Source organism: Brienomyrus brachyistius, chromosome 7 (genome assembly GCF_023856365.1).
Source record: "Brienomyrus brachyistius isolate T26 chromosome 7, BBRACH_0.4, whole genome shotgun sequence".
Taxonomy (NCBI): Eukaryota; Metazoa; Chordata; class Actinopteri; order Osteoglossiformes; family Mormyridae; genus Brienomyrus; species Brienomyrus brachyistius.
Window position 1 is genome coordinate 10,576,142 of NC_064539.1, and position 17,387 is coordinate 10,593,528.

General features: G+C 38.0%; 1 protein-coding gene across 4 annotated transcripts; it reads left to right on the top strand.

The window, feature by feature from the left end:
- Positions 1-583: 583 nt before the first annotated feature.
- Positions 584-16,206, top strand: ttc33 (tetratricopeptide repeat domain 33). Of its 4 annotated transcripts, XM_049019214.1 has the most exons (6): positions 585-838; positions 1,007-1,108; positions 1,939-2,160; positions 10,653-10,734; positions 13,132-13,263; positions 15,268-16,206. In XM_049019214.1, the coding sequence occupies exons 2-6, from the start codon at positions 1,104-1,106 to the stop codon at positions 15,628-15,630; spliced, it is 804 nt and encodes a 267-aa protein (XP_048875171.1). In that variant the 5' UTR covers positions 585-838; positions 1,007-1,103; the 3' UTR covers positions 15,631-16,206. The 4 variants fall into 4 exon arrangements, with proteins under 4 accessions (XP_048875175.1, XP_048875171.1, XP_048875172.1 ...); XM_049019218.1 differs by lacking the exon at positions 1,007-1,108 and having other exon boundaries at positions 584-838; XM_049019215.1 differs by lacking the exon at positions 585-838 and having other exon boundaries at positions 993-1,108.
- Positions 16,207-17,387: the final 1,181 nt, after the last annotated feature.

Sequence of the window (17,387 nt, forward strand, 5' to 3'; positions counted from 1 at the left end):
ATGCAAACTCCGCACACATGTAACCCAGGCGGAGACTCGAACCCGGGTCCCAGAGGCAACAGTTCTAACCACTGCACCACTTTGCCGCCCCCAATCTAAAACTAGCTTCACCTAAATATTTGGGGTAGTTTGCAAACCCTACAGACGATTTACAAGGTAATAATACTGTTACATGTAAATGCGTGCGCATGTGTGTGCAGAATTGTCTCCAATTGAAAACATCAGTCCAGCTAACTGGCCAAAGTTGGCAACCCTGGTATAAGTCACAGAAAATCACTGTCATGACACCCAAAAGCACTTCTGAAACTGCACACGGCAGGGATGGGATATACCATTGATATTATTTTCGATCCGATACCAAGGTTGGCATAGCAGACACTGATCCCGATATCCAGGGCCGGTCTAACCTTGACGACAAGGCTCTCAAGTTTCATCAAAAATTTGGAGTGAGACTGCATCAGGGGCAAAACGAGTATCTCACGAGACTTGAGATCCGTGATTACCGCGTTCATCGGATCTTGCTCATTTCCACCTTTTCTGCACCCCATTTGAATGCGCTTGCAGCGGAATCACGTGTAACTTATTTTGAGTTTACCCAGAAACAACAAATGCTATTTTATGATTGGCTGCTAGTTGACTATCTACTCTGAATATCTCGGGACAGTTATGAACTTGGTGGTAAACTCCACTCCGTATCGTGCAGCAATTCTATATAACAGAACACCTTAGTGGGCGTTATTCCTTACGTCTCAGCGTGAGAAATACAATGTGTGGTGTATGAACAAGTTGAAATACGTGTGTTTCACCGTCAATGCGGACTTGAGAGTCATACCTAATGGTAAACATTTGCCGAACAGAGTGTCCAGGGGGGATGGAGCGAGATGTTGGCTATAAAATTTTTCATGTGGTGCTCCCTTAAATAATAGAAACGTTTAAATTTCCAGTAAAAAAAAAACAATATTTTAACCTTAGAATCGTTTCTCAAAATAAAACATCGATATTTCAGGATCGTCCCCTTACCTTACGGCGGCCGAAATGACCGAAGAATATATAGGTGACGCCAGGAAGCTGTAGCTAGTGTTTCCGGGTTGGAGAGCGCCTCCATGTTGTGAGTATGCTAGTGTGATGTCGCGGCATGCAAAGGTGGTTTCTTGGCGTACTTCACATCCCAATAAAGTTAGCACCCTTTAAGGGAGCTGTGTTTTAAAAGCCAAAGTGATTTTTTTATTTACCTGTACCAGGCATAGAAGCAAAGCTGCCCGTATAGTACGCGGCGTTAGCCCGGTGTAGTCTGCATATGTTATGTTTACAATTTCCATTTTCGCCCTTTCGTTTAATACATGATGATCCAGGCGTTGTACAGAAAGCTACATTTATTTGCATCAGCTCTGGAATTTTAATCTTGCATGTCGTTCCCGTACATGTGAAGCTCGCCGGAGAACTGCATTCTCCTTCCTCTACAGGTTACTCCATATGCCACTGGCACCCCTATCCACGATAGCAATCCTATTTTTAAATGAGTTGGAGACTTCCTGATATGGAAATTCTACATTTAAGTAACAACTTAAGCTAAATGCGTGATGTAACTTTAAGTGAATTAATTTAGATTGTTTTAGCGAGTGAAAACTTTCAACAATGAATAACTTCAAAAATTCTAATAGAGAAGGTTTGACGATACAGTTTAAATAACTACATGCGATTTAAAACTGTGAATTTCTTTTGGGTCTGTCTCTTTAGGCACCGTTCAATTAAATATATACGCATTTAGCGAGAATTTATTTGAGAAATGTGCTTAAGTTAATTGACGTCCGTTTTAAGTAGAATGTGTTGGAGTTTAAACTTGGGTCATATTGTTGAGCACAGTCTGGTATTTAGTGATACATATTAAAATTGGTCACCGAAAACTCCTGAGAATGTGGTGAATCTTCCGTTTGACAGAATGGCCTCATTTGGCTGGAAACGGAAGGTGGGTGAGAAGGTCTCTAAGGCAGTAGTGCAGCATTTTGAGGCAGAATCTGAGGCATCTGCTGACAATACGGATGGGGATGAGGTGGACTGGCTCCATGCGATCAAACGCCGCCGGGAGGTGCTGCTAGAAGACTGTGCTACAAAGAGCCAGAGGCTGAAGGAGGAAGGGTCCCTGCTGGCAGATGAAGGCAGGTAAGTGAAAATATGCTTGATTTAAGATACTTTATAATAGATGGTCCTGTAACCAATTTTTTTGGAGCAGAGTATTGTGTAAGAAAGGAACTGCTTCGTAAACCTTGCTTAAATACCGTTTTGTTAGTTTAGTAGTGTGTTAAGTGATTTGTGTTTATGTAATTTGAAAGATGTTTATATATTCTTCCTGGGTCTGGGCTTTGAATCTCTATGCATCTATATTTTGCATGTTGTTCTTGCGTCAGAAGTGTTTTTCCCTTGGTTCTTCCATGGTTCAGAGGTATGTCTGTGTGTGCATGCGTGCGCCATGCTATGCCACCACCTTCAGCCCTGTGCTCCCCCGCCCAACTCTGATGAGTAGATGGAGATGTTTAATCTAAAATCAGTGCGAATAATGTGTACGTTATATGAGTATCAGCAAATATTTTTCAAATATTTCTGTTTGAGATACTTAAGTTGGGAAGCTTGTGTAATACACTTTAGGAACAACAGAACAATGACATACAAACTTTTCATCTGTAATGTCTTTTTTCCTAAATCAGTTCCTACCCCTAGTTGCTATGGTTAGAAGTTAATATGGCCCCAGAGTGGGACAGACATGCGGTGAATCTCAATACTAAGAACACAAAGATTGTACTTGTGGTCTTGACAAGACCAGTCTTGCTAGCTTGCCTTTCAAGAATGAACTTGTGGCGCAGTGAATCATGGCATTGGTCTAGTTCGACTAGGATTCAACCAATGTGCCCTTAATATTGCGGAGCAAGATCAACATCTGGGGATTTATTACTGTACTCTGTACTTCTGTTCTTAGTTTTGGAACTGGTCTTTGGCAGTGGAAGATGACTTAAAACGGGTACACAAAAATACGTATGGTCAAGTATGCATATTCATATTCACTGATGGTTCTAAATTTGATCTCGTCCAGTCGATTTGAATTCTATCTCTTCTAACTTAGTTTGCAAAGAAACCAGTTAGATGTTAGGTTTTATTTAGAGCCCACCCACTGTGTTTGATGGATGACTTAAATAATTTTCATAGTGGCTGGTAACATGTAAGTGGTCAATTTTAAATGTCATTTAACTTATTTATTTATTTATTGAATATTCTCACAAAATACCCTCCATAGAATTTTGTCCTATCATGGAATGGTTATTCAGCTATTTCATGAAATAAATGCAGTAGACATTTTAGATGTGAAATGTTTGTATTAGGGGCACTGTATTTAGGTGGCACCAAGTAATTACTTTTTGGGCAAGGTTTGCTGTGACCCAGATTCAAACCGGGGTTATTGCAGCCCCAACTCAAAGTACTAACCACTATACGATCACAGTGAGCCACCCACCACCACATGATGTTTGTTATATTGTATTGGGAGTATAATTACTTGGGAATTGAACCAGAGGCGGGAATCATACCCATGTACTTTTGGAATAAAGGGCTACAATAAATCTACAGACTGCAGCATCTAGCATTTTAAAATCATTTAATTCCAGCTTGTATTGCAAGTCATATTTTTGTTGAAAATGAATAATCTGTTCAATAGAAGATTGTTACACTGTTAAACAAATATTACATATGCTTTCTGTGAAGTCTACAATAATCTGGGGGTTTGATGTGTAAAATGTTTAATAATAGGTGCGATTGATCATGATTAATCACAACGTTGGTTAATTTTTAAGTAAAAATGCTATTTAAAAGGAAAAAAAAAAGCTTAACACCTAAACAAAAAATTAACCAGGTTGTATCGGCTAAACTAGCATTATAGAACTTAAATTAGCTGTACTATTGTAACTAGCCTAACAACATTTGATTTTGTAACAATACTTAATTTAGCTCCCCCATCTATTTTCTATACCCTATGCAGGGTCACAGGGTTCAGGAGCCTGTCCCAGAAGCTATGGGAACATGGCAGGGAATAACCCAAGATGGGGCACCAGCCCATCGCAGGGCACTCGCACCATTTACACACACAGGGCCGATTGGTAACTCCAGTGAACATTAGCATATTTTTGGACTGTGGGGGTGAAACTACAGTGACATGGGGAGGCACGCCACACATGTAGGACTTTAACCATGGTCCCAGCGATGCATTTTATGTCAGTACTTTGCAAGGCTGGTTTTTAATGAGTGTTCATGGCATCATAAAGCTGTTATAATGTTCTAAACTTATTTACAAGTTTTACATCTGCTCTCTTTTTTTAAAATGAAAAGTAGCACTGTTAAGGTTTTTTTTTCCATAGCACATGAAATACTTTTAAAATGCTGCCTTTAGTTTGCAGACAAGTCACCAGTAGTTTTTTCTGATTCCAAGTTCTTAAGGTGTTCTTCCAGTAGAGGGAGCCAATGATAGTGGTGTCTTCAAGAATTCACAGTGGTGTTTTTGAAAACTGATTTTTAATTGTATATTTTAAGCCATCTTCTTTATAAGCATTTTTGTTCAAATGATTTTTCAATGAAGTCTTTTGAGGTTTTTAGTGTTTCAGTAGTGTGCAGTTCCACCAGAAAATATATATATAATATAATATAATATAATATAATGAGAATATAGGATGGTTTATTTGTGAGGTTTATTTCTCATTTCTAATTTAGCTTTTACTTTCAGGTGTCCTGCCTTGTAAAGTGCATTTGTACATTTATTACTAGGTTGGGGTGTTCCTGGTTTTGATGAGTGTCATTCAAGAAAAAATTTAATGTTTTCTAAAAATTATTTTTCTGCTTTCATTAATCTAGGCTCTAGGCGTTAATATACATCAAAATGCTGAAATAAAGATTTAAGGGGATGTTTTGATAAAGATAGAACTACTCACAGCAAAGATCATTGTATTTTTTTGTATTTTAAAGTCACGATGTATGACTAGGTGTTTTCAAACTGAATAGCTACATTAAAAAATTCTTGTATAAGTGAAGTTTGAAAATTGTACTGTATACAACATATACTGCAGTTGATAGTTTCTCTGAGGGTCCCCATTTTGACCAACCCTATAAATTGTGTCCTGCAGTAATTGCCCAGAAACAAACCTGTGTACGTGTCCTTTCTGTATCAGCATGCCTCCGTCTCGTTTTATAGAACTGAATCATCTGTTTATTTTTGGTTTTGACGGGTATTTCTCATTTTAGCTAATTTAATCATAAGGTTCACAGTTTGCTTTGTGGATGCCTGTTACCTTGATGATCACACATAATAACATTTTCTGGTATTAAATGAATTCCAATGAGGAAATGACGTTTTTCAGGCCTGGTGAGTAGAGCATGATTATGAGTTCGATGCTGTGTCTGGACTTGAATGTAATTCAGTTTGTGCCTTGTAAGCACGTCACCCCGGGGTGAAAGAGTTGTCTTCTGTAGCTCAGGGACACCCTACTGAGCATTTTCATGCGTGATGTTTGTTCTAGTACATAAGCATATCATTGAAGTAGGCCTTCATCATTTAAATCTTAAAGCCAGTAGGATGATATTTGTTAGCTGTTCAGAGTTCTGGAAAATGTTACCGATCATTTCCCTGGGCTTATGTTATACATGTTAGACTTACATGGCTGATCAGTAGCCTGAAGATAGGTTTACACCATTATTCTCTTCTGCATTCTCTGCAGGTCCGCATACAGAAAAACCGAACGAAATACATTTAGCCATGCTGTTATATATCGTTGATCCAAGGGTGGAGAGCCTTAATTGCAGTCATCTTCAGTTTCCAGTTATCCTGCCAGTCATTTTGTATGGGAAGCAATGTAGCTGCCAAGAAAGCTCAGATTTTCCTATATTAATAACAAAACGGAGGACTTTATTGCCAAGCAACTCTTCAAACTGTTAGTGCACACCTTCCTCCCTTGCCAAAAGCAACTCTCGACTCTGATCTAGTTTTCAGTGATGAAAGTACATGATACTGCGGTTTTGTGATGTCTTGTGGTATGAGAGCGTCTGAGTAAATACAAAAGTGCATGATATTTCTGACTTTCTGACTTACACTACAGCTTCCAGCTAATTACTTGTTTGACGCATGTTTCTTCCAGTAAACGTGACTTCCTTTGATACACAGTTACCTTCTATATTTTGAGATAAAGTAACAAATGCTCATGTTTTGTTGCAAGCTGAAGTGTCAGTATATTTGCGTGTAGACCGTTAGTCTATTTTATCATGGATGCCAGTCACAGTTCTATGTTCACATTTAGACTTTTTTTCAGGTATATTCTTTGAAAACTTGAAAGGTTACCAGTATTAACTTAATTCTGGAATAAATAGTTAAGGTGAGAAAATTATAAATGTCTTTACAGCATAGTGAGGGAGCTAAGCAAATTGTCAGATGTACCAGTAGCTAGCAGCCCTTGACATTTTACGCACGCTATTCATAATATAACTAGGGGTGTGCAAAAACATAGTTTTTCAATATATTTTTTTTAAATTTGCCTGATTTGATATCGATCTGTAAAATTTATGAATTGACCTTTTAGGCTTTTATGCATTTTTTCCGGTTCACTAGATTCATCTCCTAGGTTCATTCAACAATGCTTAAACACAGGGTTGTACTGGACTGTATTGCAATGCAGATTACTTAGCTGTTGAGTGTTCTTAGTTTTTTTAGTATTCCAGGAAGTAGTGTTGTACTACTCGAGACCGGTCTTGGTCTTGAAATCGGTCCCTACCACTCTTTTGTGGTCTTGATCTCATCTCAGAAGTGACTTTGTTTTCACTCGGACATAGAAGATTCGAACTTTATTTCATGTCCAGCCAAGACCACATCAAAACACCTCAATATTTATTACAATGGCTTAATATTGATCTGTCTGTGAACACTTAGAACCCAACAAATGGAAAATGTGTTTATTTTCGCACCAGTTAATCTCAGACGCATCACGTTGGATAGACATAACGCACCTCATAATCGATAAAACATTGATATTATTCACATTAGATGGAAAACAAATTACCTATTTGCTTCTGCAATGATCCATGCAGTACCATCATTCTGTTGGAAAATATTTTATATATTTTAAATTAAATTTATTTATTATAAGTCTATAAATGAAGGAATAAAACACTTAAAAATTGGCTGGGGTTCTACTAGAAATAACAAAATGCAGCATTCTATTTATCAAGAAGAGAATTACTTGATATTTTCGCAATATTTATTTACCAAACTTCGTATATGTACGTTTGATGTCAAGCTCCATCAAGCTGAATGCGAACACGCTTATCGTATAATTGGAACACCTCCTACATGTAAACCCAATGATGTGTTGGTTTGAGGTTAAAATGTCGACTAAAATTGCATTCTCAAATTTCACTTTACCAATCATAGCATACATAGGTGGAAAAATGATAGCAATAAGCACTCGGCATTAGATTCTCAAACTTTGTGTATACCCAATAGATAATTAACACAGTACTGTGATTTTACATCCAAGTTCAGATTTTACCAATGTGTCTTATCTGGGGAAATGTTACATTTGTACAGAAGCATTTATATAGAAATTTTTAGAAGAAATTTCCATGATTCAAATTATACTGTGACACAAATTTGAGGCCATACTGCCTAGACCTAAGGTGGTTCTTATGCTCCATATTTTATAGTGTTTTGTGTCATGTAGACTCAAACATTAGTCTGTTCCTGATCTTGACTTTGTTTAGCCCTGCCTTGGTCTTGGTCTTGTTTCAGTCTCAATACACTCTGGTCTTGATAATGGCTTAGTCTTGGTTTAGGTGGTATTGAATATATTACTACAGCGAATAGGTATTCAGTAAAAGTTTGCACCTTAATGGCTATTTGAGGCTAAAATGTTATATAGGTATGTAATACTGTTTCCTGAACATCCTATGTACACAAGGGTTAAGATGTTAGGCTATAAACTATATAACTAAACTCATATACCCATATATTTCTCAGATTATAATTATTTTGATATACAAGCCTTTGGCCTTTTCTTTTGAGAGTTTCACAATTTGTTTTGAGCGACTTAGCATTTTTAAATATTGTGATCCATTTAGAGCTTTTTAAACATCTCACCAAATATGGAAAGTCACTATATAGTGTTTCATATCTCATTCCTATTGAATCATTATCGAATTAGAATCAAATTGGATTGAACTGAATCAGGGCATCTGTGCCAATACAGTACTCAGCCTTAGAAATATAGCATTCTTTCTTCCTCAGTAGGGCACACATCACCATCATTTCCTTGTTTACTGCATTTTCATATCTGTTTCTTTTTAGAAAAAATGTTGATGGACTTATCTTTTATTGTACAGATAGTCATGTGTCAGTAAATAACAATTGCTTGCATGTTTAAGAGCATCTTTAATTCAGCCATCTACTGTATGACAGCAAATGGTTTCTTGGTTTACAATATTTTTTTGTCATTAGTGGCTAAAAATACAATGTGAATTGAATTTAATAGCTTTATGTTCTTAGATACACTTGTAGTAAAGTAGGAAACACCACATAGGTGTATTTATATTACTAATGTATTATTAATATTTTTGTGGATGCAAAAAGCATGTTAAATTTCTCTTGCCATTTAAGTTTACACTGACCTGCCTAATCAACAGGCTGCTTTTTTCTGGTGCAGACCCTTACATTTCAGTGTAACTGAAATGACACATTTAGGCATGTAGACTAGACACAAATAGACACCCACAATTCTAGGAGGAACTGAGAAAGGACAAAAGCTTTTGTTGAAATGCAGTGGTTAAATTTTCACATTCATGTCTTTGTTAAGGATTGCTGGCCTAAGGTACCTTGACAGTATGACTCTCCAGGACAGTATAGGTCTGATCAGTGAAATGGATCTTTCAGGGTGTAGAAAGTATTAGTTACAGATGCCATTTTTAGTCCTTAAAACTAGGGACACTCACTGTAGCTTACAGTATGCACAGCATCGTCATGCTGTTTTTTAAAAGGGGTTTTGATGTACCTCTACTGTACTTCCAGTCACCCTGAAAGCATTTTCACGGACGGTAGCCTCAGAATCTGAAAACGTTAAACAACCAAAGCATACCACAGGACTCAAGTATTATTGTACATTTAGAATTGCTGTTTGCGTACTGTTTGTTCTTTTGTATGAGTAACGGATATATCTTGTTAAATGGATTTACAGCATAGGTTGATATTCCCTGCTGTGATTGATCGGTTAATTAATAGGGACCCAACATTTATTTGCTCTATTATATTCCTTAAATTACTGCATTCCCAGCTGACAGGAACAGGATATAATATGTGAGTAAGGGCTTCACTGCATGTTATAAATGTTTGCCCATTGCTAGAGAACCATCGCTAGAGAAAAATTAAATGGCTTGACGTCAAGAACCTCTCTTAAGTGAGTGTACATTACAGTATTGTTGTAACTTACCATAAATCAAGCCACTTAACTATTCTATCTGGACTATATATTCTATGTGGCTATAAACATTAGCCTGTTTTTTATAAGCGTACCTGTTTTTTTTCCTGGAACTCTTATTGATTAACTTTCTTTTTTCCTTCTCTGGATGGTTTGGATTGTAAACTCTTACTCGAGCCCGACAGCAGATGCGTCATTTCTGAAGTTCTGGCCTGATTAGCAGTCCCCTCGGTCACGGGTTTTCACACTGCACCCGTTTCCTTTCTCATGCTTATTTACTGAAGATAGTAGTTTTGAATGCAAGACAGAAACTTGGTGTTGAGAAAGATCCTGCGTTGCTTCTCTTTTCCTAGATTACACATGCTGCTGTTCTCCGAGTAGCACATATTAGGCTGAGATGATCCGAATAATCTGAAATCTGTTCTTGATAATGAATGTCAATGAATGTTATATTTTGCCAGATTTTTAAAATCACATTTAAGTGATGTTTCCAACAGTGTAAAGACTGATCAATTCTTCAATACATAGAATAATTGAATACGATGAATGAGCAGAAATTCTGGTTTCTATGATGCCTATTTTGTCTACTGCCAACATGTATGCATTGTTAGTGTTTCTGCAGGATGTTAAATACTCATTGAAGTATGTCGTGTACTCATCTGCAGCCATTGAATTTGAGTAATTTTGAGGAAATAAGCCAGCGTACACACTGCCTCCCAGACCTTTCATCATATTATCATCTTCATTATAGTCACGCCTACTGCTTTGGGCTAGGATTGTGGGCAAGTGCTTCATGTTGCATGTTTGAGGCCACCATCCTTTCTTCTGTTCTTGCTGAGGTTATGCTCCAGACCCACTTTGAACCCTCCTCCTATGAAAGCATTTATTTGAAAATGGGGGAGAGCATACATTAGTCAAAATTATGGAAACACCTAGCATAACAGCTTTACGTTTTACACATAAACAATCATAGAATGTTACAAATATCACACATTGGACTGGAGCGACAGCTGAATACATTTCTGCAATCTCTAAAAATTGGAAGCATTTCCACAATTTTAGCCACTTGTGTAAGTGCAAAAACATATTGAATGTGTTGTGTATTGTGATTTGTGTAATGTGACCGGCGCACTGGAGGTGACGGCTTTGCTGTTGAACATGCAGGCACTGGGAGGCGATTAAAAGATGGGAGGAAGCGATTCAGTTGACCCCAGAAGATGCAACCCTGTATGAAATGAAGTCGCAGGTACATGAAGATCTCAGCTGGTTTGTGTCTTTCTGTCTTTGTGCGTGTTGCTTTCTTATTTTTGGTAATGTGACCTCATACTTGTGTATTGGATAGTGACTCATCTACGTTATGGCAAGGGAAATTGTGGCTAAATAGACCAGCATATGCTCTTTCATAGTTCTGCTTTTAAAGAAGCGGCATTTATATGTAAACAATACATCTGTGTAAGGAGTAGATCGGTTTTCCATCGTTCAGAGTGACTATTGCAGAGATACTACATAAGAACAGGAGCATTGTGTTCTGTTTAATCATTTTCACAGTGCAGCTGATGCATGTTGTTGAAATTTAACGAGGGTGGATGTGGCATGAATGCTGGTAAATGTCAGTGCTGCTCAGGGGCATCAGTGCACACAAGCTGTGGTAATTTCGAGACCTTTGTAGAGTGATACTCTGTGTAAGCTGTGAGCGATAATCGCACGCAGTCCAGAGGCACGTCAGGCACGTTTTAAGCGGTTGTGCTTTTTATATTCATGTTCTACAGCATGATTTGTAGGTGCATAAAGAGAATTACAAAACTGAACTGTTAAACTTTAATCATAAAGTGTTCATACATTTTTTAAATATATTTTTTTAATTATTTAATCTTTCCACAATTTTGCACTTCATCATTTTCATATTGCTAGTCAACTGTATTGTTAGCAAAGGAATTTATTTGAAGGGACTACTATAGGATAGTTGTATTCCGCTGTTTGAATGACTCAAACCTTTTCTGCTCATTGTGATAACTTGATACTGAGATTTTAATTAATACATATGAAAATCTCTGACTTAGTTGAAAGCTTTTAGCATGTCTTTTTGATGATGAAATACAGGTGCCTCTAATGCAATCAATAAGTCTTCTGTATTTTTTCCTAGAGGTGCAGCGATCAGATATTTGGGATCGGTATTGGGACTGGTCCATACCTAAGTAGACGGATCAGGTATCTGCTGTATGTGACCAATCCACATCTGATATTTACTTATTTAGGTTTCAGCAGTCTGTAAAAAGATAGCTCCTATTTCTTGTTCAATTTGTACAATTGATTTTTTTACTGTGGATCGCATGACAGATCCTTCCGATTTTACTTTTAATGTGTTTTTGTGGCATTCACGCTAAATGTTACTGGTGCCACTCAGTCTGCTTGCCACTCAGTGGGCGTGAGCACAGTGGCTTCCATCTGCTGTGACATCATGTGCATACACTTGCCAAGAACATCAGCAGTAGCAACAGAAAATGTGACTTGCATGCTTGCAAAGCAAACTAACAAACATGTCTGCAATCTAAGTATTTTCTGCTCAAAACAACTAGTAGCAGAGCTATTTGCAATCTTTTTAAAAACATAGAAAGTAGAAGTAGCAGTTAGTGTAAAATCTCACTAAAAGTCCACTCAATTGTGCTGGATAATGCAAGTAGTTTTGAAAAAAAATCAATGGATGATTTGCAAGTCGCTAGCTTGGGCTGTTGCTGCAGTTTCTGATACACAAAGGGCTTCTGTCACAACAAAGTGTAAATGACATTGTTGCTAGTGGAGGAAAAATCGTGGAGCATTTTAAGCATTCGTCACTTTTGTATTCTAACTTGGAAGATATTCAAATTGAACAGCAAAATGCCTCAAAAATGCTTCAAACAACATGTACAAGTGAGATGGAACAGTATGTTACGTATGTTTCTAGTAGTCTAAAGCTTTTTTGGCATACATTGTTTTTCATTTATATTTGCAAGTTTAAAAACAAAAGCTTTGGTATCGCATGAGTACTTATCAGCTGATACTCTCTTTTCAGATATTGAGATTGTATGGACACTGAACATAGGACTGGTGCATCTATAACTTTTCAGTATGATTCTTTTTTAGAATGGTGGTGTGGAGGGCGCATGCATGTATACATTAGGGATTGTGCGATTCACCGATTTGCCTCAGTGCTTTGGCCTGAAAGTTCACTATGAGATTGCCCCAATTTTTTTTATTTATTTTTGTAAAAGGCCCTATGTCTTTATTATTTATAAATGTGAGCAATAATTTTTTACCATTTAAGTTTGTTTAGATTTATTCCCCCTGTCTGATCTGTATCTGTGCCATATTGAATTGCCTAGCATCTTATTCTTTTGCATCGCATCATATGATGTTTGAATCAAATCATGTTAGATTGCATTGCAATGGAGTAAATAATATCGTATCGCAATAGTACTTGCTTGATGTTTATCTTTAGTGTATCGGATCATTGGCAATGCATGGAGATTTGTATCTCAGCCTCAGTGATTAGTGCTGCACATTCCTAATATAAATACTGGGAGTATAAACTGCAACAAGCTGTAATGCTACTATAATTGTCCATTGTATTTGTGGATGTAAATGACGCAGTGGTGTCTTCGTCCAGGTTTTATCTCACCTGCAGGAGGTGTTCCCCGCGGTGAGTGCAGCTGAGATGTCAGTGAAACTCCGCCCCCTTTGGTGGGAGGCATGGCAGACCCTTGGCCGGGCTCAACTTAATCTAGGAGAGGTTGACCTGGTAAGGTGTTCGCATAAAAAATATTAATTTCATAGGACCTGTTTTCATTAAATCATTTACATGGATTTTTCTGTTACTGCTTTAAGTGTGTTTTAAATGCATTTTGAATGTATTAAACTTTAGTAGCATATCACCTTATGAAACCGGTAAATCTTGTATCTTTTTTTATCCTTTCGTTATCCTATAATGCTTCACGATTTCAAAATCATGCTGGAGTATTAACACAAATTTAACACACCCATACCCTAACGCCAAAAATAATTTGTACACCACACAGGCCTGAACATGCACATTCAAATCTTGCAGTTTTCATCTTGGGCTGGTCTTGTACATTCTGACATTGTAGAATGCCAGAGATCAAATAGTTTTGTTAAGCAGAGTTGACTGATTAATCTCTCAATTAGAACTGAAAATGCAATATTGCACTGAAAGTAACACATGTTTATTATTGGTTTAAAATGTGATTCTTACTAGCATAGTTATGATTAGTTGGTTATAAATGATAAAATGTACGAATTAGCCTTTGAAGCTCATTGATGTTTCCAAGTATGCAGTTGTCTATGTTTTAACCAGCTTGATAATAGTAAAACCTGTGTGTCTTAAGAGTGGGATAGCACATCTGTACTGTATTTACTGGACGAAAAATACTGGTTGTTTCTTTAAGGTGATTTTACAGCTGAGCAGTTTTTGATGACTAAGACTTCATGAATGAAGTTTTTGTGTTAAAATCAACTCTTCTGATGTTTAAGAAATGTTTGCAAGTGGCCGGCCAAAGTTAACCAGTGCATGTAAACAACAACAGGAAGTCAAACCAAATGTGAGGCATTGTTTTGCTAAACAGTTTCTCTATTAACTTTTTCCGTTGCATAAAGCAAGACTATTTCTGAATCATCGGTAAACAGAACCATAGTCAGTTTATTAGAAGACATTGTACTAACTAAAGCTAAAAGTTTGTAGCATTTCCATATTTCTGCCCTCAGCAAGTTTTACTAGCAAACCTACACGATCAGTGTACTTCCCTGTTCTAAGGCTCACTATGCTGTGCACAGTCTCTCCTGAGTGGTTGCTGGCAAGGTGTCCAATGGAAATGGAATTCTGTCTTACCGAAAGGACTAGTTCCTGGAACTGTGGATTTGGATTCTTGGTAATGATACAGTCAGGTCCCAGAGGTCTGCTCATATTAAGTGAATATTCGCTAGTATTTTCTTTGGCCCAAGCTTTAATCTTGGTGGCTTTATTTGTGATGCCCCAGATTGGATGCCAGTCCACTGTAGGGCACACATGCAGAAGACCACACCTTAAAGCACAGTTCACACAAATGTAGTTTTGGTTTTTGAACTGTGGGAGGAATCCTACAGAAACACAGGCAAAGCATGCAAAACTCCACAAGTACAGAGCCAGCTGCCGAACACGAACCCTGGACGTACGAGGCGGCTGTGCTAGCTACTGAGCCAATTTCCTTAAGCATGTGTAGATCTGTGAAGGTTCTTTGTCTATACTTGTTACAGTAGTATCCAAACAGCTTTATGTAAACATGAAAATGCAGTCACCCGACTTGTGTCCTCTCAGTGAATGTTCATTCGGTTACTTAGATTCCAATAGAGCCTTAATAAAATTTATTGGGAGACTTCTAAAGTGGACATATACCTATTTTCCTACAGTGTATGTCTTTCATGTTTGTGTGTTCCATTTCAGTTTTTTGAATTTTTAAAATTTTCATGCTCTTTGTTGAGAAATCAAATCCATGGCATCAGGGTACAATGTCAGTATTTTTGGAATAGTTAAAAAATATGGATAATCATTTGGCCTGCAATAGCAGTTACTGGCCCTCCATAAAGATCAGATATCAAAACTGTCCAAGTTCTATCATTGCAAAGCCTCTTGTACATTCTTAAGAAACTAGATACAGATACGTAAAGTAGATACATGAGTAGCTCCTCTTTCTTACGCGGTGAGAAACGCATTATAGTTACATTTTTAATGCGCCTGGATTTTTGTCTGCAGGCAGTGAGAAGTTTCCAGGTTGCAATTCACATGTGTCCAGCTGAGCTCCCTCTATGGACTGAGGACCTGGCGTGGGCTCAGCAGTTGCAGAAGCAGAGACGAGAGATGGAGGAGAAGGTCAGGCAGCAGCAGGACACCATGCAGCAACTGCTTGAAGTTCCCGAGCTCGTCCCTGACTATGATTTTGAGAGCGATGAAGTAGTGGCTGCGTGTGCTGCCATCGCCGAGAGACAGAAGAGATACGACAGTCTGCAGAAAGCCGCAGTCATTGTAGGTGCCAGTGGGACAGTGGAAACCCAACTGGACAGTGCAGACATGCCACTGCCCTCTCAGGTGCAGTTTGTCAAAGCACGGGCGCTGTGACACAACTGGCTGTTGGCACAAGTTCCATTCTTGGTTTTGCATGGTATTACTGTGGTGTTTTTTTAATTTGGTCATTTGTTATTGTGAGATGCTTCCAGAGCTATTTTGAAAAAAATCCCCAAAACCATATTTATATCTTCACTTGTCATTTTGTTGTTTTCTGTGTGACTTGGATGACTATAATGTCGGAGGAGTATTTTTGACTATTTGAACAAAATATGGATCAGTTTGTAAAATGATTGGTTTATGTGTTGTGTCCAGACTTTTGAATAAAGTCGTTAGGGGTGAAAGGAGGAAGAATGTGTAGGTTTTTTGTGTGTGTGATCTGCTAGTTTAGTCCCTGTTTAGTCTGTGCATAGGGTTTGTTCTTGCAGATACTCTGGTCATTTTATTGGAAACTTGTTATATATAGATGCACATTTAACATCCTTAAGCCAACCTGTACATACCTGCATGGCTGCTGTTATCAATAATACTAAAATGTAGTATTAGCCAAAGCAGTGTCATACCTTGGACTTGAAACAAAAATGGTGTGTCTGTAAAACCAATTTATTAAAATGACATGACTTCTGCATATTTGTGCCCTTTACTGCCAGCTGGAATTCTGAAATAATACTTTCCGACTGCAGTTAAAATTTGGAGGTCTAGTGTGAGGCTTCAGGCTTGGATAGAATTTGGGTCAGATTCCACCTGGGCTAGAACTCAGGCTAACCGTAAGGTTAATGCTTTATTAAGAAGACAAATGGTTTTGTTTTAACATCTAGCAACAACAAAAACAAATGAATCTCTTAGGTTACATGGTGCCAGGCAGAGTAAAACAAGTTACTGTTTGAGCCAGTAGGATGTGCTTCTGCTCTTTGTGCTTTGGACTTGTTGCATCAGTCTGCTGCTCAGCACAACCAGTGAAGCAACTGCTTTTTTTCTGTTTCTCATACAAGGCAAGATCTGTATTGAGGGTGGAGTGGTGGTAATGCATGCATTCATCCCATAAACCTGATGTCTGACTTTAACCAGTGTTCCCACGTTCGGTGGGCTACTTCAGTAAATGCAATTTAATATGCTGCCATGAGTCACAGCAAGAGAATGAAGCAAGTCTTAGTATTTTAAAGTGGTTGCTTCCAGACTATTTGCACTTCATTTTCATTTCGGGGAAACGACTTCTTCCCTGCAGCCAGTCCTTGGTGAATTTTCCTTGGAAAATATTTGCCAGAAATGTATAAAAATAATCAGTACAAAAGCAATAGCGATCCAGGAGCTATCGCTGCTTGGGCCCCTAATTAAATATGTTGCAGTGCACCTGTAATAAAACATTTATTTTGGGGGGGTGACTCATTGATTTACCTCATTTTCTTATAGTTTGAATGGATTAACCATCCACAGATGTCCAGTGAATTGTACTTCAAAGAAAAAGCACATGTTACAGTTTGTAATGGGAATAGTGTCATTATCCTCCCAAACATCTGTATGATTTTTGTCGATAAACTGTATGTGGTTTAGTTTTACTATTTGCTATATTATTTCATTTGTTATACATCCATCCATCCATCCATTTTCCAAACCGCTTATCCTACTGGGTCGCGGGGGGTCCGGAGCCTATCCCGGAAGCAACGGACATGACCCAGGATGGGGGGGGGCCAGCCCATCACAGGGCACACTCACACACCATGCACTAACACATGCACTCCTACGGGCAATTTAGCAACTCCAATTAGCCTCAGCATGTCTTTGGACTGTGGGGGGAAACCGGAGTACCCCCC

Coding starts and splice junctions, on each gene's coding strand:
- ttc33 (XM_049019214.1), top strand. Junction 2,161..10,652: donor CTGCTGGCAGATGAAGGCAG/GTAAGTGAAAAT, acceptor TTGAACATGCAG/GCACTGGGAGGCGATTAAAA. Junction 13,264..15,267: donor ATCTAGGAGAGGTTGACCTG/GTAAGGTGTTCG, acceptor TTTTGTCTGCAG/GCAGTGAGAAGTTTCCAGGT.